The sequence below is a fragment of the Manacus vitellinus genome, unplaced genomic scaffold (genome assembly GCF_001715985.3).
Source record: "Manacus vitellinus isolate BGI_N305 unplaced genomic scaffold, ASM171598v3 scaffold_6_pilon, whole genome shotgun sequence".
Taxonomy (NCBI): domain Eukaryota; kingdom Metazoa; phylum Chordata; class Aves; order Passeriformes; family Pipridae; genus Manacus; species Manacus vitellinus.
The window spans coordinates 6,653,967-6,679,072 of NW_021940750.1; the positions used below are offsets into that span (position 1 = coordinate 6,653,967).

The 25,106-nt window shown below is 40.9% G+C and overlaps 1 protein-coding gene across 4 annotated transcripts in view; it reads right to left on the reverse strand.

Annotated features, from left to right (window-relative positions):
* PAPLN (papilin, proteoglycan like sulfated glycoprotein) overlaps window positions 1-24,772 on the reverse strand; it is a 53,119-nt gene extending 28,347 nt beyond the window's left edge. For all 4 annotated transcript variants that reach the window (XM_029964180.1, XM_029964179.1, XM_018082357.2 and 1 more), the window contains exons 1-5: window positions 24,472-24,772; window positions 12,247-12,309; window positions 1,886-2,001; window positions 489-549; window positions 95-197 (exon numbers count right to left, since the gene is read on the reverse strand). In XM_029964180.1, coding sequence (XP_029820040.1) covers window positions 95-197; window positions 489-549; window positions 1,886-2,001; window positions 12,247-12,309; window positions 24,472-24,480 — 352 coding nt within the window. In that variant the 5' untranslated portion in view covers window positions 24,481-24,772. The remainder of the gene's footprint in view (window positions 1-94; window positions 198-488; window positions 550-1,885; window positions 2,002-12,246; window positions 12,310-24,471) is intronic.
* Between the last annotated feature and the right edge of the window lie 334 nt (window positions 24,773-25,106).

Consider the following 25,106-nt stretch of genomic DNA (forward strand, 5'->3'; position numbering starts at 1 on the left):
CTGCGAGGTCGCTACAGTAAAAAACATTAGGGTCACTTCAAAACATACTGTTCATAAGTAGGGATGAAATGTAACCCTACATGTTCATCATTACCTCCATAATACGGAAGCCACTTGTACTTCTTTCCTTGGAATTCTGTCCCATCAAACTCAGCACACTGCTCTGCCCGAAAATCCCGGGAGCCTTCCGGGCAGCTCTGTTTGGAGGAGAAAATGTATTAGGTCTTTATAAAAAGGAGGAAAATTGAGTGTGCAATAAAAATTTGGGTTTTATTGTTATTCCTCCCATATCAAATCAGAGGCATAATTTCAATATACTTTTGAAGGGGTACTATTAATGAACTGCATTCACCAGTGATGCCAGAGAAACAGAAATTATAATGACACATTATTTCTCAATTCTCAAGAATTACATTTTTCTGGGGAAAAGCAGCAACAGGCAAGAAAAAACAAAAACAAAGAACTGAACATTACATGACATTACATACCTGAACATTACATGACCGATAGCTTCGTGTTGGGCCAACACAACTGGAAGGACCTTCTGTCCTGAAAGTCAGAAAAATTACATGAAGTTCTCTGAAGAATACACATGTAAAAATGGCAGACATTACAAATCACCTTCACATCAAGCGTATCACCCTCACAGAGACTCCTGAAACAGCAAAATAACTAAAATGCACTTCTGCACCACTAAAGCAAGCTGGTATCTTCTAGTTCTGTTTTCTGCTATGGTTCGTGTTCTGGCATGAATGAGACACAGACCATGAACAATAGCAGTACAGCTCTTTGGTGTCATGTTTCAACTAAATAATGGAAGCAGAGCTTTTAGTCCATTCTCCACCAGCAAATAGGTGAGGTGTTCATACAAGACAGAGAAACATGTTATGAGCAGCAGGAGGGTAGTGGCCAATTCAGAACAGGTATGTACATCATCTATCTTGCTTTTTACAGGCAGACTAGGCCCATTAGTAAGAAGAGCTAAACATGTCCATGGAAAGTGTGCAACACCCATATTCCGGTCAAATGACTCTGGCTGAGAAATATGGAGAGTAACAGTTGTGGAGGAAATTGATCTGAAAAGTCAACCAGTGTCTAATACCTCAATATTCCTGAAATGGAGAGACAGGCCTCCAGGGATTCTGGCAGGTGTATACCATAATGGGCCACTTTCAAAAGAGATCCTTCTTTATTCTGTGTGGGAAGCAGCAGCTCTTCACAAATCTGGATTCTTCTATTACAACCCCCCATCATTTCTCTAAACACAGAGAGGCTGGTTTTTAAGATATTATTGAGAGTCTGGCTTTTTTTTCTCCTTTTCTTTGTTTTCATCCACAACAGGATCTCTAAGGTGCATCATTCTCAAGAGGTGCAGTACCAGTCACCATCCTCATTAGAATGCAGCTAAGCCAGCTGCAAGTGAGGTGGCACAGTGCTAACACTTCTTAAGCCAACTCTGCTCTTCCTTTCCTCTGGGGCAACTTACCTTCCTGAGATTTACGAGCCTGAGAAAATCCTGGCACAGTCACCAGCTCTCAGGAGAGGAACCAACTTGCTCTGGACTGTTCTCCATGCCCCCAGGGCTTGCCACACCAGACCTCAATGAACAGCTGCTGCCATGCCAATCACCTGATTGCATAGCCTTGGATCAACAGAGAAACTGCTGTGCTCTATCAGAGGAGCCAAAGCAAGGACGTGTTGAAGAGGGCACTATTCAAAAAAGTAGTTATAAAACTGAAAGTAAGGTTCATCTCAAAGGGGTCTCATTCCCCTGGGATCAAACACTACGTCATTTTTGTTCTGGATGTATATTGGAACATAACTGCAGGAGCTCAGTAACAGAAAAACACATTTAAAGAATCAAAAAAAGGAGGTTAGCCCTCACCTTTGGGAATAGCAGTGCCGCTGCCGAAAGCTGACTCCACCGCCACAGCTCCGACTGCACTTGCTCCATTCACCCCAGCTCCCCCAGACATCCACCTGCCGTTTCATACGGTGGCCCTGTAAATAAAAAACCCACAGACATATCAGACAGACCTAGCAACACAGGAAAAAAGCCAAATGGAAATGAGGCAGAGAACCTATGTTCCTGCTGTGCTGTATTCCTAGTATGAGAAGTGGCACAGAATAATAAATCAGAAACATCAGGCCTCTAATATCTAGGAGTATTAGCTTCCTGAAGACATATAGCACATCCAGCTTTTTAATCTCCCTTAACTGCTACTCTTTGTCTATTCATAGAATCTCAGCAGTTTTGAATAACCATCTAAAAGAGGATAACATCTTCCTCTCAGCAAGGCAGCAAAGGCAAATCATTACTTCAGGGACTATGAGCACTGTCACTGCACACCAGATCAATAGAGCCACTTAATCCCAAATCCTTGGCTCCAAGCCCAATACTTAGGAGAAATAAAAGAAGCAGAAAGGAAAGCCCTGGAACACTTTTTACTGCAACAAAATTCCATACATGGACCCTTTTTCCCCTTACCCAACTGTGTCCAATGATGATGCCAAGGTCACCATTAGCTACACCCTTAATTAATTTTGTATGTAGAAAGTCTGAATGGATACTGACATTAAGAGAAATAACCACAACAATATAGACAAGAAGTTACAAGTGCAATGCAACCAACCAAAACACATTGTCTTAGAAATACATTAAATATCATATTTTCAGGAAAAAAAGGCCTACTGCAGCTCATGGGATCTACATACAGCAGGACATGGGTGGTTAGTGGGAAGAATAGCAATATCCTGAAGAAAAAAAAGAATATTTGCAAGATGCAGCAGGCAGAGAAACAAAAGGTAAAAAATTATTGTGAGGTAACACTTCCATACACACTGTACCCCTCCAAATTTACATAACCCCCTGGTCTAGGTCCCTGTTCACTTGAACACAGAACCCCACACTTCGATACTCTACATTTCCCTGCTCGTGCTCTGTGTCCATTCCTTCCCATTGTCCCCCTGGTACCCTCATGTAAGCCATTTTCTGATGATCACCCCAGCTAGTAAGTGCCATCATAAGGGTTTTCTGCAGGAGCGAAGGAATATCCTAGAAGTGGAGATTTCACCACGGCAGGATTATGAACCCTGAGCAGCAGGCAATTTCCACCCACACAGGTCACTTTCCATGGTCTACAGAAAAGGATGGCACTCAGGAGAAAGCTCCTCAATTTAAGAGCATAATTTTCACTTCTGTTAACTGATAACTGCTTTTACACAAGACATCCAAGTCTCTGCTAGAAATAGGAGCTAGTCTAATAAATCATCCACTGAATCCAACTCAGGCAAGATGCATAGGTTAATTCTCCCTTGTCATTTAGACAGTTTTAATGATTTTCTACACATACTTGCTGCCTGACTGTATTTCCAAATTACAGTCTTGTTTCTTTCCTTCACCCTCTTTTAAAGAATAATTCCCTGCTACTGGCAGAGTAATAGGCAGAGATATTAGCCAATCATATCTATGCATTTACCATTAAATTACTTACAACTATCTAGCTGCAGAGTCACCCCAAATTATTACCTACATTGCTCTAATGTGAAACACTTTCTTCCTAGCCCATGCTATTTAATTTTCTTCACACAAGTTCTGTGCAATTCTTTCTAATACCTCTGGTTCAGACTAACTCTGTTTGCCTTCATCACTCACTCAATGGCACTACCCAGGTTACAGCCGCTTCGACATACCTTCTCTTGGCCAAGTCAACATCTCCCTGACCTCGTGCCAAACCCCTTTTCCATTCTTTCATTCCAGATACTGAGTTCAGTATTTGTCTTTTGCATTCCCATTTGCCTTTCTGGGAGTAATCCCAACAACAGAGTTTCAACTTTCAGCAAGGCATTTTATTTTCCCAAGTTTTTCTTTCAGACATCTAATTTCTCCCTCTGTAAGCCCTCCTCTTTTACTCTCAAAAGAATAAAATACGCTACCTCTACACTTTTTTTTCTCTACAATCTTATTCTTCTGTATCAACTGACTGATTTAGGAACGGTATTATCTCACCTTGGAAACAAGGGACCTCTCAGTCAGCATAAGGGAGAAGGAAACATGTAGATAAAAATCCAAAGGAAGAGCATTTGAAAGTCAGATTACTGGAAGGCAATTAGGATAGAAAGCCCTTCCTCGATACACACGTGTGTGTGAGCGCACACCCCCCTACCCCCCCATAAATATTCCAATATCCCTCCTACAGAACTAGCATTCTTTATTCCTTTCGTAGAGAGGAAAATCTGCAGGGACTGTTTGTTGTAAGGCTTTATCACCCGCAGAGTTCAGGAACAGTAATTTTTCTCAGTATCACTCCATTTACACACACCCCAAAAGGAGCATCAGCCCAAAGAATCCTCCCAAAGCTGTAGAGTGTTAGAGAAACATTTTAATAGGGGCCTAACTCCCATATTTGGAAATCTGTGCACAGTCCTCATTACTTCAGTAACTGCACACATGTATACAGGCAACTACAAAGCTGCATATTTATAATAAATAATAAATATGTTACATAATCTGATAACAGTATGTTTTTAGATGCTGTCATATAGTTTCTGTTCCAAAAGCCTCTTTTTGCTCTCTTCAGACTCTGGAATGCTTTTATCTGTTGTCAGCCAGGACAACTAAATTCCATTCCCTCCTGGATTCCAGAACTAATAACCTACAATCTTCATCACTGTTACAAATTCATTTGGTTCCATTCTTCCCTTGCTTCAGTCTAACATGTGTACAAGAATGTAGCTTCTTTATCTGCATTATGAATATATTTTAATGTTTCAAGAAAAGTGAGAAAATGCATATAACCATCTTACTTGATTTCTAAAAACTCCAGAAAGAACTGTCAGTTAATGCCCAACTGCTCTGTCTAGTTTTATTGCCAGTTAAGACACCAGAAATGCATACCTTCTGGGAATATTGATGTTGCCTGTGACCCTGGCACCACATGCTCTCAGTGCTCATTTGCACACAGGCTGCTGTGGTATGAACACTGCACTGGTTTTATCAGTTCCTATGGATGAACTGCTGATGTAGTTGCAGCATCTGCTGTTACCAGGTCAACTACAACTGATATAACCAGCAAGTAAAAAAGCTACGCCTCTAGAGTTCCAGACTCCATCTGCAAAGAATTCCAGTATGCATCAGATATAAACAAAAGAATTCTGGAAAAGAGTCCTAGATAGCATATTATATACTACATAATGTTTATTTTTATGTATGAAACATGCACTGGAAGAGAAGTTATGAATGGGACATGACTCAGAAAGACATAAAATGCCATCAGTATGTAGGAACACTTTAGAAGGGGCCCTTGAAAGACTTTTCAGTCAGTCTGATGAGATGAATAGGAAAATATGCATGGGAAGAGGACTGTGCTTCTCAGACAAACGCATTGCAGGCATGCAGTGATCCACAAAGTTCATATACTCAAATGGGGACTAGTGATTCAGTGCGAATAATCTCCTAGTGCCTTGCTACAACTCACATACTACCAAGCTATCAAAGCAAACATCAATTTACTTTAGAGTCACAAGTGAGCAGTGAAGTTTTGCAGTCACATGTCCAAACAACCTACATTCCAGTTAAGTTCTTACCCCTAGTATTTCCCTTACTCCTTGGACATCTTTAAGAGCCTAGCGATAACCAACCTGAACTGCTTTGTGAATTTTTTTGTGCTGCCTTTCCAAACTGACAAGCAGCAACAAAATATCATGTTGCCCCACTCCACCCAGTCATTGCTCAAAGCATATGGTTACTGATAATCACACTATGTCCCAGAGATTTTGGACAAGGCTAGTGTTTGCTTTTAGCCCAGCAGGTTGCATAGCTTTGGTCCATTGAGCTGCAACCGAAGCATCATTTTGGACACTGAAAAGTTGTTACTGTGACTTCTGGGGCTGCTTCACAGTTACTAGATTCCATTCAGATCAGATATAAATCTGTGCTGACAGTAAGAACATGGTGGGGAATCTTTGATGTTGGAGGTTGATGACAAGGCCCTGCACAACTGTTACCCACTGAAAACTGATATTGCTCATAATGAAAAAAATGAGTAATGTGGTATTACTGTTATGTTATGCAGTGTTTCTGTGGCTTAAAACTACATTAAAAACCAGACTCTCTCTCTCTTTAACCTTTCTTAGTATTTCTGAAATAACACTGCATCCTTTTATTTGAAAAATATCTACTTTCTAGGGTTTATAGTTTTTGAAATAAGATTAATGTTTATTTTGACACACCCTGAACTGTAGCCTCATTTATGAAACATGAAAGAAGGATATGAACCAAAGACTTTACAAAAGAAAATTATCACCACAATAATTTCTGTAATGGTTTAATTGGCAAAGTCTTGGCAATTAAGAAGTCTCCAGTGAAAAAATACAGCTTTGTTAAGTTTGAATAGTGATTGCTTAGAGAAAAGTTAATTACTTAGAGAAAAGTTAATAAGGGAAGGGGAGAGAGAAAGTGTCCAGGTGCCCCAAGGGCTGGCTGCTCCCTGCGGGCTGGGGGCCAGTACCAGGAGGCTGTCCTGGAGCAGCAGGGCAAGCCAGGGCACAGACTCAGCCCTGGGAATTGGGCACCTCCAGCCAAAGTCAGGCTGGACATGGGACTGCAGGTGAGCCTAGCTTATCAGGGTCCACGGCTGGGCCAGGAAGGGTTGTGCAGATGTAGCATCAGGATGATGCAGGATGCATCATCAGTACAGCATCACTGGGGCAGGAACTAACAGTCCCTGGAACCTACAGTGGGGTCCTGGGCAGTGGGCAGGGTGGGGGGAGTCCGGTCAGTGCCCTCAGGACCCTAACAAAAACAACCCACAATCCTTAGACCATATGCTCTTCAGGAGGTGAATCGTTTCCTTCTCCTTTCTATATCCAGAAGACCTACCTGGTACTACAGTGATGACCATCGATAATATTTTCATATAGTTAAGCTCTGCATGACATGTGGCATTCCACACTCAAACATAATTGAAAGGGAGCTGAAAACATTCAGTATATCTTACACGTTTATAATTTAGATACATGTTACTGTTCCAATAGATGCTTTTTCAAGATGCATTTTCAAGAAAATCCATCTACGACAACCTAGGATATTAGCCAAAAATGCAACCAAAAATAAGCTAATTAATCCAAACCACATCAGCAAGGCATTTTTTATAATTCTGTCTTAACCACTGATCTTGGCTCAAACACAGCAGGCTTGCAAAGAGCTTTGAAGGTGAATAATGCCAAGTACCATTTTTATGAATAATGAATAAATAATGAAAGAATTGTATTCGAGAAAAACTAGAAAAACAGGAATGAAAGTGAATAAGATGGTGACAGCAGGAAGCGAAATACAAAATGGTACAGAAGAAGAGAGTATCTCATTAAGACATGCTGCTTTACAAAAAACAGGAAAAAATCCAGGCTTCATTAGCTTTAATGGCTTGTGGTTTACACTCGTGTATGTCTCCTTTCATTCCTCTCTACCACACTAGCCACGGCTTGTGAGCATATCCTGTCAAATCGACTAAAATCCAGCAGTTCCCCAGCACCTCCATTTTCTCAAAACACTTGAGTTTGTCCCTACATGATTGTACCCACTCCCTCATGATTCTCAGGTCTCTTCCACGTTCCCTTTGTTCACCTCTCCAACAACGCTCACTCTGCTACCTCTCTCTGGTCTGTCCTACCATACACTTGGCTCCTTCCACATCCACTGATTTCCTGTCAGTTGGGCAGGATATGGTGTATGCCTTGCCCACTGCACAACTAGGTACATGCTGCCCCATGGGACTACACTGGCTTGCTGGTTAGTGGGCAGAGCAGATGCTAGTTGCTTTTCAGAAATGGAAAGACTCCCAGAAACTCTGGGTGGCCTAGAGATGACTAGAGTATTTAAAGAACTCTCTAAAATGATAATGCCACTGCAGAGAAGTCAAACTAATTCTTGGAATCCTTGTGGAAGAAATGGAGGACAGTCAGAAAACTCTACAAAGAGGACGATTGTGAGGAAACTTTATGAACCCAAATTTATTTGGAAAAGTGGACAATACACACAGTATGAAGTCACCACAAGTTGTTTATCCAAGGGGCCTAACAGGAACTCAAGGTTGAAATGGATAAACTGTTGCATACTAGCAGACAACTGTCTCAGCTAAAACCACTTCAGCATCTGATTACTGGAAAGTGCAAAATCTGGCACCAGTTTGCAAAAGGATCCCAGGGGAACTCTACACTCACATAGTATAAAACTGATGTCAACTGATAAATTAATAGAAATTATAACAAAGAACAGAATGAGCAGGCACCTGCATAAATACAGGATGTTTCAGGAAAAAAAGCCAGTAAGGCTTTTTTAAAGGCTAATCCTTCTAAGATTATTGCAGTTTTTTGAGAGATTCACAAACATGTCAACAAGGGTAACCTGTCAGATACACTCATATTTCAAAAAAAATCCTTCACTTAAAGCTCTGAAGGAAGTTAAGCAGCCAGAGGACAGTCCTGCAGTGGATGATGAGCAGGTCACCCACAAAGGCAGGAGTGAAATCTCCATCTACTGCAAGAATTGACATTAGCAGCAGAATTCCATAAAGAACCTGAACTGCTCAACACACTTATTACTTAGTTTTTTATTAGTTATATGTTTATTATCAATTATGCCAAAACCACAGAAGTAGTGAAGGCAGCTGGTAAGGGTAATTCAGGGTAATAAAGGACAACAGAGAACCAGAGACATACTGCAAAGAATTATGGAAAGACATTATAGTATAAGTGACTTGTCACTAAAATGACAGTGGAGATTTCATGTAGGCAACTTAAGTGATGCACATGACAAAACACAAGTCCTATCCTAACAAATAAAATTATTACATATGAATTGGTCTTTAGCCCTCAAGAGCAGGACCCTGGTGTTATGATAGAAATGCTGTGTTGCTAGAAGTCTACATGGCTTCTAAGAGACGTTGACTAAATTCAGGGAAGAGAAATAGAGACATCTCTAGCTCAAAGGGTCCATACACTGGAAGTGTATTGGGAGAAATTGTACTTGCCAATCTTTTAATAGTTTTTTCTAGATGTGCGTTTGTGACATAGCTGGAAACAGGATATAGAAAAATGAACTGGTCCTACCTGGTACAATTATTCTTGTGCATGTTTTCTACCTTTCACTCCATAAGAATACTAGTAAAATCTCCTTCTCTTTCTCACTCCTCACAGTAATTTTTACTATTTCTGTATTACCTTAACTTTGAGGTCCTTGTGCACTTTCTGCCCTTTCTGTCAAATCCGGTTAAGGCATTTAGAAGTTTATTCAATACATTAACACTGTTTAAACAATAACAATGCTAATTTCTTTAGAATAAATTAAAACTAGCATTTTAACCTAGAACTGCAGATCCATAGAAAACAATGGTGTTCAGATTAAATGTATCTGAACATGCTGTCAGCCAAGCCTCAGGCCAGCCTTCACTTTAAGCACACCTGCAGTACAATCTAGGAGCAAATGTAAGTATTGGATATGATATAATGATCAGCTAATGCCTAAAGATCATAAAAGATGAAATAAAATTCTTCCTCAGATAAGCAGCTTTCCCTTGAATTTGTCCCATGGTATGGGCAGATAAGATATTTCTCATCTGGAAAGAAGGACCTCCAGATGCAAAAATTTGCACCACCAAGCATACAATACATACATTCCTCCTGCTCACCCAGCTGTAGTTTCTAGTGCTACTTCAACACAAACAATAAAGGAGCTACAAGTAATGGGTGACCTCCCTTTCCAGATCCTTCAAAGCCTGGTGAAAAGGAACACACACCACAGGTACTGTGTGGTAAGCCTCTCTCCATATTCTAGCATGAAAGAAGGATTGAAAAGTACAGTGGGTTCCACCAAGGATGGAGCACTGGGCAGGAAGTTTCCTGCAGCGAGTGGCTTTGACAAGCAGGAGTCCCTCTCTTTCTGCTTAACTCTGCCTGCCATGTCTGGCAGACAAACCACCACACTCACTGCAAGCAGAGAGATGTCATTTCTGCCCTTATTCTGCTTGCTGCTTTCCCTAGCCTAACAATAAAGTAAAAACAAGTTCAGCTACTCCCCTCCAAAACCAGATGAAAAACACTAGGCATCAATCTATACCCTTTAATCACATGCAGATCTGTAGAACCACTTCCCTACTCTTGTGTAAGCCTGCAGTTCACACATTTATAGCTGTACTCCCATTTGCACTATGAGTCTCTCTGCATGCAAGTTCATTCTCTCCTGCACCTGGGTCAAAGAAAAGGTCAAAGAAGCAATCACTGTGTGCATTGGTAGACAGAAGGGATCTAAGAGGTAAGCAATTAATTCTGGAATAAAACCCACACATGCTGATTTTAGTTCTACCACCACCATCCTGTTCTTCCTGAGGTATACACAATTCACTGTATAGCTGGAGGTGATCCTTTCTATCAATGTGCTGCTATACTGGCAGCTCATTTGACACCAAAATCAAAACAATTGCTGCTGTCTTAGCTGCAAGACTGCTCTGGATCTAATATCCAATAAAGAGGCAGAGCCTCAACTTCTTAGATATGTGCTACTATAAATTAAATGAACTGTTTCTCCTTCAGTGTGGAGAAATGTACCACGTCACTGACAATCTCTTATACTTCTGCCATTGGGAATTACAAAAGAACAGCACAGGGAAGGCAGCTTTTCAATGCTATGCAATATGGATTAAAGTTATTTTTAAAAAAACCTGCCACCTCAGGTAAAGTCCTAAAGGAGTGGAGAGGGATCTAGAAGAGCAATCAATTCTCCAGCTTATGTCCCCACCATGCAGTATTCCTTACCTCAGTTTTCAAACTCACCCTCTGCTTCCCTTCCTTTCTCTAACCATTTGCATTTATAGCAGCAGAGCTACCACTCCTCTTCTGCAGCGGTTAGATGAGTGCTCTGCTTTTTCAGAGCTGTCCCAGCTGCGGGTGTTCAGGCATCTCCACTACTCTTTGGGTGCTTAGCTTGATCTAGCACAGAATTGAGTTGCCATTGCTACAGTCAGTCCTGCCAGCTCCACCCTGCGCAAGCCGACCACCTCTTGCTATGGTTCAGCCTGCTTGCATTAGCATCTGGTAAGGAATGGCCCTTATCAAACAAATGCCATTTCTCTCTTCCCTACTAGAAACAAAAAGGAGAATTGCCACAGCAGAGTGCCTCAGGGCTGATGGATCTTCTTCTTTCCTCATGATTTGGAGAGATCCAGCATGTCAAGGAAACTGAAGTTTAGTGATGACTAAGCAAAACCTTCTCCCTTCATTCAGCAAGGTTTCAAGAATGCTACTGATGGCATGCAGGGGATAGAGTCTAATGCTACAGAGAAATGTAAGCCTTCACAGTTGCAGCGTGTTTCAGTCATACCCCTTCCCAAAAATCACCAGGTTGGAGATAAGCAGGTGAAGACATGAACAGAATATAATGTATTCCATTCTGGTTCTTTAAACATACAGTATGGTCTTCTACTAGATCTTAGATAGCAAGAGCTCATTTAAGCATATTTCCATCTGTAAGACAGAACATATGACAACTAACAAACTCTGCCTGATTTCTGGTCTCTCATCCCTGATCTTCAAAGGTGGCCTAGAAAGCAAAACACTTATTCCAGGTGATAATTGCATCTTTTTTTTCCCCCTCCCATCTCTGCTCCTTTACACCTAACAAACATATAACTTCTTCCTTTGCTAACACTTCCACTCTACTCAGCAGGCCATCTTTTACCTTCGATGTCCAACTCACTAATAAAGTTGGACTTAAACTCAGAGAAACTGTTCTCAGAAAGATCCTACGCCTCTCTCAGAAAGGAAGAGGGATCCCGGTTCTTAACAGTTGTATTCTTTTTCTGATAATATCAAATCGGCATAACATAAAGATTACCTCTGCCAGTAAAGCTAAATCACATGGCTGAGAATTCTAAGATCAAAGAAAAGAGTAAATGAGCTAACCAAAAATTCATTCTCTTTACTTCAAGTGACAATTCTTTCTAGCTTTGAAGCAGGAGACAGTAATTACTGCTTTGCAGATAACATCCCTGGAGCCAAAGGGACTACCAGAATTCTGTTATTTAATCGCCACGTCAGATTTTTTATGATGTACCACAGCAGGACTGAGGACTTAAACCCATTGGCTCTTTCAGAAAATACTTTCTACGAAACACTTGAGTTACAAATGCTGACAGTTCTTAAGAGAAGTATCTTTCATATCTTGTGACAGTGCATAGAAGAGCGTTTACTTACTGAAAATACAGAAGGTGGCACTACTGTTAGCATGAGCAGAAGGAACAAGTTCTTCATCTCCGCCTGTGGGAACAGAAAGATTACTGATCAGAATTGCTTGCTTCTTTGCTGCTCGTTTGGTGGAAGAACTACAATACCACACACTAAAAATGGAGGAGGAACTAAAATGAAGGTGAGAGAAGAAAAGCAGTTTTATCACTACAGTCCCTGGATAGATGAAGGCAACTGCAAAGACTGAAATTACCCTGTACAGAAAGCCAGAATGTAATTACTGAGTGTAAATATTTCCCTGAACTTTCCTCTGATATTATGAGAACATCATCCCCAGGCACAGTGGAAGGTACATGCTGTTGCATGTCTGCCATCCCACCCATTTACATATACACATGATAAAATACTTGAAGATTGCAATGACTTCCACCAATCCAAGGTAAGAAATTCCACAGTTAACATTTCTGTACCCTGTAGTCATCTTGCACGGACTGGTGAAGCTTTGTGTCTGTCTTTGTGTGGTCTCACTTGTTTAAAATCCTACAGTTCACCACAGACAGCTATAGCTACATTCAACAATGAGTAGTTATATCCCTTCTGCAGAGCTAGAAGGGAGATCAGGTCACACAGATTGGTATGGCAGCATACAACAGTTCCTAAATTTGGGGCATTATGCATGTTTGTGACCACAATATCTCATTGGTACATTGCCTGTTGCTATTTAATCCTTCCTCTTTTGAGTTGCAGCCCACAACAACCACCACTCACCAGCATTCACAGCTGTGACTATGGACACTTCAGCTACTAGAGACCGACTTTCTCATGGTCATTTTCTCATGACCTCATGGCAAGTTGATTAATCCCAGAAAAAAAAAGGAGACACACTTGATATTCCTAGTATAGTTTTATCTAGTTTGGGCTTCTTTCTAACTTGGGAAAAGAAAGGTAAAAGGACAGAAGGATAAATTTTCCTTTCACTATGCATGAAAGAATCAAGGAAGAAATGCTTATCTCATCAGTCCTTGTAACAACATCTGTTTTAATATTAAAACTTCACATATAGCTCCTTTAGCCTAACCTATTAAATCCAGCTAAAATACAGAACATGCATCATTATTAACAGTGATAACATTTATATAAAATCACTGTTGCATGAGAATATCAAATCAGAACCAAGAAATACTCAAAATGAAACCTACTTGATCTAGTATTCGTGCATTTCACATTATTTTGTCATGGGCAACCATTTTTCTCCTAATCCTAGGTCTCACTGAATCACAGCTCATTACCACTCTCCAAGTCCATATATATCATGGATTTTGACATTTCCAACATTACCTGTTCTGGGGATAAAAAAGCATGTTCTTAAATGTTTTTCCCTTTCATATGTAAAAGCTACTAACTTCTGAAAAATCCAGTTGCACCAAATTCTGTGTGCAAAATAGCCATGAACAGGGAAAATGTAACTGGAAAAACAAGCGTCTCTCCCTAACTACTGCATGCCAAACATAAGATTCGTAAGAAAATGGAGCTATAGGAGCTTTTCATATGAATAGACTTTCATTAATTTTGTATTAGTCATTCTTAAGAAACTGAGGGAAGTCTATGTACACCCTATTACCCACACATGCTACTACTACTCTTCCCGTTCAGATCAAGGAAGAAATAACCCAGAGATACCTCCACAAGAGGTCAAGTACACTCTCTGTGTACTTGTGTACAACCAAAACATAGGCTAGACCTTTGTCAAAACCCTATCCAACTGCAAATCTTTTCCCAGTGGAAGGACAGGCAAGAGGAGACCCTTTTACTACAAGTTCCATGCACACAAACACTAAAGCTGTCCTGAAGTAGTTCACACCACTAGCAAAGGTCACTGTGAAAGCAGCCTCTTCCTTGAATCATCTTGGTATCAGAGGTAAGTATTGGAGATCACCTCCTCTTCCTACTACTCAGTGGAAAAAAAAATCTCTTCTCCATCATTCCTCTCTCATATATTCCATTCCAGGCACCACTTTGGGTTTTTGGAGATGGCCTTGAAAATCAAATGCTTGTTCTGCTGCTAATGGACTGCCCACTCAGCCCTTTCTAACATCTGAGCCAAGAAGCAGACAGGAAGCTGGGATCAAACCACATGAGGCTCCTGGAGCAGAGGCTAGAGGAGTGGCTCACCAGTGTTCCCATTCCCCAAGCAATTAGTATTTTGGATGATTTTAGTCAGATAGGATAAAAAGAGTCTCTGAGGAGACGACTAGAGTCAGAACCCAATGTATGGGGCAATCCCAGGCATCAAAGCAGCAAGAGGTTACAGCCCTGGTGCTTGCTTGTATTTTTGTGTCATTGCACTTGTATGGTAATTGCTATCATATGTCTCAAATTTGGCATTAAAAAGTTTAGACCATCCAGTCCTAATAAATTAGTCAACAGATTCCAGGAAGGATTGTCAGAAGGAAGAACAGGGCTGTCTGTATCCTATTAAATCTCTCATTGCAAAACGAATCTTGTATTTGATTATGTGAGCTTCAGTAAACTTGTTATTTTAAAAGCTTCCTCAGATATAGAATTCAGCATTTATCCCTTTCACCTTAGTTTCAACCACAACAGATGGAACTGGGGAATCTGTCCAAAAGCTTAAAAAAACCCTCAAGTTCTGTTTCTGGATTTAATGGCTCTAACTCCTTGTAAAACCTGGGGTACAGCAGCATATGTTTATTCTGATTGTTTGCCATTCTTCTCACCGAAGGCTGAGTATGCAGGGGAAGGAATGAAAATGACAGTGTCTTGCAGTGCTTTCACTTGTAACAACAGCAGCTGTTGTTCCCTGTGCCTCCTGCCCTTCTCTAATTTTCTTCAACCCTTCCCAGCTCCCTTTTCTCACTGTGTGCTAGAACAGCATCTGCACCCCTCCTCCACCCAGAAACAGCAGCAGGGCCTGAAGGGAAATGGTGACTCTATGTGTAAGATATGGAACAGCTGCTGAAAAGCTCACAGAGGGATTCCTGCCATAGTACTAAAATATGAAGTTATCTCAGGGAGAGGATTTACGAGACAAGAATAAGTTCACAACAAGTAAGGAACCACCAGAATCTTCAACCAGAACTAGATGTGTACACAGCTGAAAGCTCTGCCCCATATACCAGAAAAGATTCAAATTGTCTATCTAACCATAATCTGGCATTAACTGTTCAGGTTAGATGAATAAAAAGGTTGAAGTGGTGACTAGTCCCAGCCATCTGTAAGCTTGGCCAAAAGGAATCTGCTCTGTAGTTCAGCTCTGGACTGTTTTCTTTAAGAGATGCTGACCCAAGCTCCTCCAAACACTGGGGAAGTTCAAACTTAAATCTAATTTTAACAGCTCAGGAACCTTACTTCTATTCCAAAACAGGTGGGTGAGAGGGCTATGGAGGAGATGACTGCAATTTTGTAACTATGGACAGAACACAAGAACTCCACTACAACTGGAAACTGGGGTAAGTACCCTTATTTCAGGGCTTAACACTGAACCCACTTAGGAAAGAATCTTTTGCCTTAACAAATAGAAATTCTAGAAAAGACAGATAGGCAGACTTGGAGGCTTCTCTATAGTGGAGCCAGCAGTGAACTACTGTAATACTATTTTATTTAGTTAGAAACTCTTATCCAGGCCCAGGCAGGCTTAGCAAAATCAATCAAATCTTCATTAAGACCAGGAGTATGTTTCAGAATCAAGGACAGTTTTAATGACTCCTATATTTACTTTATGTGTGTAAATCCCGCCTTCCAATACACAAATAAGATTGCTTACTTAAAGTTGGTCACTTTTCCAAATAACCTCTTAACATCCATGTTCCTAGGGAAACAAGACCTATTTTGCCTGTATATATATGTAAAAATAACATTGAATCACCTAACTAATTTCAGGGTCTCAAAAGCAATAAAATTACATTTTGAGAGAAAAGATACTAGGCCAGGATGAAGAGAAGTGTTGGACTTTTAATCCATTTAGATGACAACTTTTTTTTTTCAATAGGAAGGAAATTCAGACTCGAAAGAAATATTATGAATAATTCAGCCTTGCATAAACAAGAACCTAAGCTGTTTGGGCACTACAGAATCAGATCATAAAGTCAGAATAAAACAGGTTTCACAAGTTCCACTGCTCACAGATTTATCAGTTTTTCTCTATTCTTTTTGAAAATAATTGGATAGTTGGTGTTACATGGTTCTTCTCCGTTTAGCACATAAGACAGACCAGTCTTCTTTGGCCTGTGAGCCACATTTCTAAATCATCTTTGGCCAAAGATACATATCACATATGTGGGCCAGGGACTGCTCTAGGAGTGGTTCATAGGCAGAAGGTAAAAAGACCCCTTCAGGGTTCCCTAGACAAGACTTATCTGGACATGCAGGTAAGTGGCAAAGCCATCCAGTATTACTGACTTTGGCAGGTATTTACAGCTCATTTTATCTCCCAATTTGAATTACCCAACATGGATCTATTATTCCCATCTGAGGTAGCCCTGACACAAAAGCTGTCTTTGCATGGCTTGTGAGGTACAGATTGACCACTGCAGCAATAAATCTTTGCCTGTTGCAATATCGAGTATAGCACATCCAGCACTAAAGCAGAAGTTGCCCCAGTGATCCCACTACTCACACCTTTTCAGAATTCTCTCACCTTTCCTCCACTCCCCTTTAACACACAAGATCTCATTTTGATGTTTTATGTTTAGAGGTTTGGTTGACAGTGGTGGGAAGTCAGAAAGGATGATATGTTGCCCAGTTATTCACTGACATGAATTTTTTTAGTCATTGACTCAGAGCAAAGTATTTAAGCTTTCAGACTCACTACATTTCCGGAAGACATCATGATTTTTGCTTTGCTCTAAAAATCTTCCAGGATATCTTGGTTCCAGCTTGTTTTTGTTTACTTGACAACTGAGAAGGACCTTTAAGTTTTTGCTGGAAGAATTAGAAAAGGGAAAATAAACACATACTGCAAGAAGGTAAGATGAAGGTGGGGAGAGAAAGGGGTTCCACGGAGCAGGGATGAAGGATAGAGAAAAACTTCCATTTACTTAAGCTGTGTGCTGAGTTGGGAGAGCATGAGGACCACATCACACAGCCCAGAGGAACCAGGATACCAATCATCATTTTAGGCAGAGGATATCACATTCAAGATACTTCTTAATACACCTGTTTTCTTCCCCAACTACAGTAAGCCATCCTTTTTTAAAAAAAATTCCCAAAGAAAATCCTGGCCCTGGTGTCCTTTGGCTTAGGGCAGATAAGTCAATTAATGTGCATGTGCCCATTAAAGCAGGAGGATGCTGAATTTCCTTTGCCTTGACCATGTGATGAGCCACAGTCATAAAGAGCTGTTTGTAAACAAAGCAAGGGATAAATGTTTATAAATGAGTTTAAATAAAGACTGTTTGAAAGGGCTTATTGGAAATGGAGACAAAACCAAAATAAAACAACACAAGTTGTCCGAGTAAAAGTTTTACAGCCATATCTTTACCACTGGTACCCAGATTTAGTAATTCATTCTAAATACATGCTAGGAATTGAAGAATCCTCATCAAGAAAGCAATCCCACTGAGATATACTTTCAGCTGTGTTATGCATATTATGAAAGATAAATTTTCAGCTGGAATAAGTTTAAAATTCACCTTGTTAAATGAAAAAAAAATTACAAAAACTTACTAACAAGCACAGCAGCTGGAGAAGTGAGTAGTAGTAACATAGAAGAATCTTCTAGCCTGCTCTATCAATAGCCTTTCAACAAAGCCTTCAGCCTGATTCCTAACAGGTACATGAATCTGCACCAGGCCATTGCTTCATGTGGCTGACACAGACTGACAGTGTTTTTACAGAGGACTTCTACAGCAATGTCAGGGTCAGCAACACCTGGGGAAGCTATAGCAGCCTCTGACATAGAGTTTTAATCTGAATACTGAAATCACGCAGAACAGTAGTTGAAAAATCATCAGGCTCAAGAGGAAGATCAACACACAGAGGTTCTAGTAAGGCCTCACACAATACCCCATTAGTGAGTGTGGAAGAAGCAGACCTACTTTTTCCCCCACTCTCCAAAATCTACAATGAAGTATCTAAGGCTTAAGTCAGTGAAGCAGCATCTTCCAAGTAAATTTGTTCACTATGCCAGCTCTTTACAGGAGTTAATACAGTATTTCATGAGGGCAATTTTCTGTCTACCTATTAATATCAGCTGAGAGTCAATTTTATGCAACTAGCCTCCCACTATTAGGTTTACAGCAAGAGATTTATTATAAGGAGTAAAGATAGGATTCCGCCTTCTATTTTGGTAGTCTCACAGTGCTTAGCTGTTAATTAAATCTGGGAGCATGTAGGGATAATGACAAACACACACAGACTAATTTAGACATTGCAACAAGAAGCCACACACTGCCTATGGAAAATACATGAAAAGGATATAGTCACCCAAATACTAGCATAATTGAAGAGGAATGGCTAACAGTCTTTTACATCTACTACTGTCTTGTCACAGCTTAAGCTTCATTTCTATGAGATATTTAGCCTGGCCAGAAATATCACCTGACACTGAGCACTGCTGCTGTTTTTAAATCATAGAATGGATTGGGTTGGAAAGGGCCTTAAAGATCATCTAGTTCAACCTTCCTGCTATGGGCAGGGACAGCTTCTGCTAGACCAGGTTGTTCAAAGCCCCATCTAACTTGGCCTTGAACACCTCCAGGAATGGGGCATCCACAACTTCTCTGGGCAACCCGTTCCAGTGCCTCACCACTTTCTCAGTAAAGAATCTCCTCCTAATATCTAATCTAAATCTCCCCTCTTTTACTCTAGAACCATTGTCCCTTGTCTTACCAGTACCCACCCATACAAAAAGTCACTCTCCATTTTTTTTCTAAGGCCCCTTTAAATACCAACAGGCAGCAATAAGGTCTCCTCACAGCCTTCTCTTCTCAGACCGAACAACCTCAGCTCTCTCAGCCTGTCTTCATAGCAGATGTGATCATCTGATCATCTGATCAGCCCTCTGATCATCTTTGAGGCCTTCCTCTGGACTTGTTCCAGCAGGTCCACATACATTTCTTATGCTGAGAACCCCAGACCTATATGCAGCACTCTAAGTGGGGTCTCACAAGGGCAGAGCAGAGGGAGAGACACCCATCCTGCAACCTGCTGGCCACACTGCTTTTGATGCAGCCCAGGATGCAGTTGGTCTTCTGGGCTGCAAGCACACATTGCTGGTTCATGTCCAGCTCTTCATCCACAAGAACCCCCCAGTCCTTCTCTGCAGGGCTGCTCCCAATGCATCCACCTGAGTCTGTGCTCAGGTCTGGGATTGCCCCAACCCACGTGCAGGACTTTACACCTGGACATGGTGAACTTGGTGATGTTTCCATGGGCCCACTTCTCAAGCCTGTCCAGGCCCCTCTGGATGATATTCTGTCCTTCTGTTGTGTCAACTGCACTGCTCAGCTTTGTGTCACCTGCAAACTTGCTGAGGGTGCACTTGATCTCACTGTCTATGCCATTGATAAAGATATTAAAGAGCACCGGTCCCAAGACAGAGCTTTGAGGACACCACTTATCCCCAGGTTCCACTTGGACATAGAGCCATTGACCACAGCTCTAAGGCTGCATCCACCATCCAATGCCTTATTCACAGAATAGTCCACCCTTCAAGTCCACCCTTCAAATCCACCTCTCTCCAACTTGGAGATAAGGGTGTTGTGTGGGACTGTGTCAAAAGCCTTACAGAATTCTATGTAGATGACGTTGGTTGGTCTTCCCTTGTCAACTGCTGCAGTCACTCCATCACAGAAGGGCACCAGACTGGTCAGATATGATTTGCCTTAGTGAAGCCATGCTGGCCTGTCTTGGATCATCTCCTTTTCTTGTATGCATCTGAACATTGCTTCCATGATCTTCTGAGGCACAGAGGGGAGGCTCACAAGCCTTCAGTTTTCTGGGTCTTCCTGCATCCTCTTTTTAGAAATAGGAGCAATGTTTCCCTTTTTCAAATCACTGGGGAGTTTGCCTAACTGCCATGACTTTTCAAGTATCATGGAGAGTGGCTTGGCAACCACATCAGCCTGGGATGCATCTGCTCAGGCCCCGCAGACTTGTGCCTATTTAGTTTCATCAGGTAGGTATCAAATCTGCTCTTCGCTTACAGTGGGAGGGACTTCACTCTCTAACACCTGGGCAAGCATGTTAGCTAGCTGAGACTAATCCCTTACAGTTCAAATTTTGAAGTACTCTTTAGAAAAAAAAGGATTTTAATGCTAGAAAATTGCTTCAAATTTTATTTAACTTCATTCTATCCTAATATAAATAAGGCTACTTCTGTGCTATGCAATGGGTTAAAAAACAAGCGTTACCTCAAGATGAGATTTTAAAACAATGCAAATTTTTTCTGCCTCTCTTTGCAAGATCTACATCTGTTCACTGAGAGGATATTAGTGCTACATTCAACAGTATGCTTGTAGTATATATACATAGGGAACACCTGTATAATAATTTAAATAAATTTGCTTGGGGACTAATAATAGACAGGAAAATATGAGAGTATTTACCCTGAACTTCATGTGAGTTTTGATTGCTGCTGCCTCTACATTTCTGGAACCTAAGTTACTTTTTTAAAGTTAACTCAGTTTTATATATATATGTGTGTGTGTGTGTGTGTGTGTACGTAAACATGTCAAACACACCACACTTGTACAGGTACATCTCTTCCCTAAGGAATCACTCTTACTGTTACTGTAATGCAGACATAGCTTCAGTGGCATGAAGCAGGAATTTCCCCAGAGAAGTCTGTGGGTTTGCTTACATTACTGTGCAAGGGAGAGATGACTAATGTGAGATGAACTAAAAGAAACAGAAATGAAAAAAACCCCGCAACCTAAACCAGAACTTTAGACTAACAAACTTAGGAGGCAGAATGTGTGCTAGTGGAATTAGGGCTGCTGCCTCCAAGAACACTGGCTCTAGCATCTTTCATCTGTCACTAAAAATTAACTTCATAAAAAATGATCCTAGGAGGGTGTGATCACACTGCACTGCCTGGAGAGCTCTCAAAGGAAGCACATGCTCAGTGGTGTGATCACAGCAAAATGACAACAGTCTGATCTAAAAATAAATTGGTTCTTTGCTCTGAAGCTGGTTTCTCCCACAGAAACCAGAATCCAATTACTGCTCTAAGGGCTAGGCAGAGAAACAAACAATCTGTGGATGGCACTTATTTTCTATACATCATGTCTGCATGCCAAGAAGGTGAGCTTTCCTGTGTGAGGAAGCCTAAACAAGTGATTTGATCATAGACTATGCATAGGAGTAGAAACCCAATCAAATACTTTAATATAAAAGTCTCTTCTCAAACATGTAGCAACCATTATTATTCATTCTCCAAGACAGGACTGGACCACAACAAATCACAGTTCAGATCCAAGAGTGCTAAAAGATGAGACAGAAACTGTATCCAGCAGAGTATAATTTTGAGAGAAATAAGTTCTTTTGACAAGTCCATCATATTTGGGCATAAGTGCAAATGATGTACTGAACCTGACCAATCCTCTCTCACTGTCTAGGCTCAGTAGCTGTGCTAGGTGCACTGAGAGATCTACATCACTTTTTTATAATCCTTCCCACAGACCTAAGAGCAAAGCAATCTATTTCCTCCGGAGTTTACTGAGCACCAATATGTCACTGGGAAAACACTTCCCCTTTCATTCAGCTAATGATGAACCTATAAGACTAATTGTGAGGACTACTATAATTGCATCCTGTGTATTCTAGGTGCTGTTCTCATACAAAACAGCAGCTCCCATTCTCTTATAAAAGAGCTATTTTTTTCTGTGTATTATTAGTCATGAGGTACATACATGAACTAATAAAATGCTTAATGTTTTATTAACAGTTAAAGTCCTACCTGAACAAAGAGAAAGTCTTCTGGTGCCTAAGCCCTACCTGTTCTGAGGCACAGAACAGTATTTTGTCTTCTTTATATTACATTCAGAAGAAGGGGCCCACAACCAAGATCAGAGGGTTTTTTCCTCCACGTTTCCTATTTTAACAGAACAAATAGAATAAAAATTTGTTCCTCTAACTCAAACTCAAGTACTACCAAGAAAACCAGTTACAGCAACGTAACTCCTTTCCTGTTTCCTAAACTCTTTTAGCAAGTCAGGGCACAGCCATTCCCACAGACTCCAAGTGAATCTTGGTGCCTAATTTCAGAGGCAATTAATCCCTGAAGCAATTAGATCAGGTGAGATCTACCAGCATTCTCTTTTACCAAGCTGGTAAGTAGCTGGATCTGAAAGAGAGGCCATCCCAAAGCCAAAGCTAAATTATCTGCATCAGAAGTTACTACATGTACTGAACAGCAATGTTTAAGATCATCCATTCTCCGAGTTCTCTATATCACAGTGGTTGCTACTTTCCCTTAACATCGAGACAATTTTGTTTAATACTTAATATTCTTTTTAACGTATATACATAGAGAGAGCAGCAAACAAAGCTCTACATCTTTGCTTGAAAATCACCTAAAATCATTAATCAAACATCTTGTATCAAATGCTACATTCAGAGTGGACTATTTACTAGTAAACAGCTACTAGTAAACTAGCTACAAAGAAACTATCCCAACCCCAGCACTTCTGCAATGCTATCAAGCACTTACATTCATGGAGTGAAATATTTTAAAAAACACTGTGAGGTGTCAGGACACTTCACAGTATACGAGAACCTAAAAATAGGCCAGAAAAAGAAGTCTCAATTATCTCACTCTGAACAGAAAAAAAGAGAAAAACTTTCAGAGATAGCAAATTGTCTCTTTTTAATTTTTTTCATTTTATTAATAATTTCATTCAGTGTCACAAACAAGTACTAGTTTAAGTTAGTGCCATAACAAAGACGTAATCTTATGTGCCCTTGTTCCCCACCACAAACGCCTCCCTTCGCTCCCTGTAACAGCAGAGCATTTGTCCTGGAAGTCCAGAATGTGGTTGTCCAATACACACGTGGCTGTATAGCACATTGGCTCATCCCCACCCTGCACCTCAGAAAGAATGGCTTTTCATGGCTGCTCTATCTATAGAGACTGGGATTAAAGAGTGTGGTACACCTCTAAGAAGCCGGGGTAAAAACATATAAGCTGCAAGCCAGGTTACAGAGAAGCTTTGGAAGGGCCTCATAAGTACAATGCAGAAGGGATAAACCAAACAAATGTTGTGAAGACACTTTCTAAATTAATAAGCAAAGGTGTTTACAAACCCTCTTTAAGGTCTCTACAGACAGACCTAAAGAAACATACCATCTCACTAAGCTCCTGAACTAACAGTAGTTATTCCTAGTCCTAGAGACTTCATTCAAAGCCAATACTACCTTCATCAAAGCCTTGAAACTCAGTTTTAAATTAACACTCCTCTGACCACCCACAAGGAGCATCAGCACACCAGGTAAATCTACTGCCATTCCACATTGCTACCAGCCCATTACCACATCCATACCAGGACAGGCCTCACACATCAGACTTTCTCAGGGATGGAAGATCTAGTCCGGAAAATCTCCCTTTCACAAACAGGTCTGTTGGCTCTGACAGCATTGTTTGGCTGGCCCACACAGATCCTGTCTCACGTGGCTGAAAGCAACACCAGACTGATCCGGAGACACTCCCTCCCCTCAGCACCTGCTGGCACGTGAACAGAACCAGCTGAGACTCCAGGGGCAATAGTGAGGGGGTACAAGAGTCTTAGAACCTTAGGCAGGCTTTTATTCCTACGTGCAAAAATTATATTTCTCCAGTCAATACCCCTGCTACATTTGTCTTGCATTCTGCATCCTTTTTAACAGAGCATGTGTATGTCTGATGCCAGTGGGCTCATCCAGCATCCTATCAAACAGGTACCTTCCCCTTCCACCTCCCTGCTCCACCCAGCCACAACATCAGGAACAGCAGGTTTGATTATATTAAGTCTCAGTGTGATTAACTGTGTGTGAAAGGGATTCATGTTCACCAAATACATAGAGTATCTTCTTCCCTCCCTTCTGGGAAATAAAATTTTGCAGTCATAAGGACTCTGGTCTCTCCTCTCCCCTGTACACTTTTAACTGAAAGGAAAAAAAATGGTGGGAAATAAAAAATAGTTTAAAGAGCACAAACAGCACTGAAAAGACTAATAGAGAACAGATATCCAGGTAGAGGGATCAGGAAAGAGCCCAGAACACAGAGTCAACTCTTACCTTCTGCATGTGCCTGTGAAAGGTGAGCACAAAAATTGGAGACACGTGCACCACTCTGCAGCCAAGCTTCAAAAACCAGTTTCCTATAGTTCTTGTTCAAACAGTGGCACTTCAGTACTCTTCTCTTCAGCTTCTGTTTGGTTACTAATCCTTACTGCACAGGAAAAGGAGAGTTGTATTTCATTTAACCCATTCAGCCTCTCAGTTTCTTCACAAGAGTTTTCACTTTTGCTTTGGAAGGCCAGAGTCGTAAGCATGCACGCAGGCACGCCTGCTTTGGAATTGTTTCTAGCTTCTGTAGTCTGTGTGTGAGCACGCAAATGATCTCTAAACTGTGCCTAAAGTTGTTCAAGGGGCGGAGCACTTTGTAAACTAGTTTCATTTTAGCTGTAGGCAGCATATCAAAAGAGAGACAGCTATCCATGGATCCATTTGGTATTCTTTTTCAGTAAGTTCCTAACTCTGCAAAAAAAAAAATTAACTTCATATTTACTTTAAAATTATGGCCTGAATCACAGTTCACAGATATGCTTTTGACAAAAGAAAGTTTGAACTTAAATACAATTCACAGCTAGATTTGTATGTAGGCAAAGTCAAGCAGATTCCTAAGGTCTGAAAATAGCAGCACTTTAGAT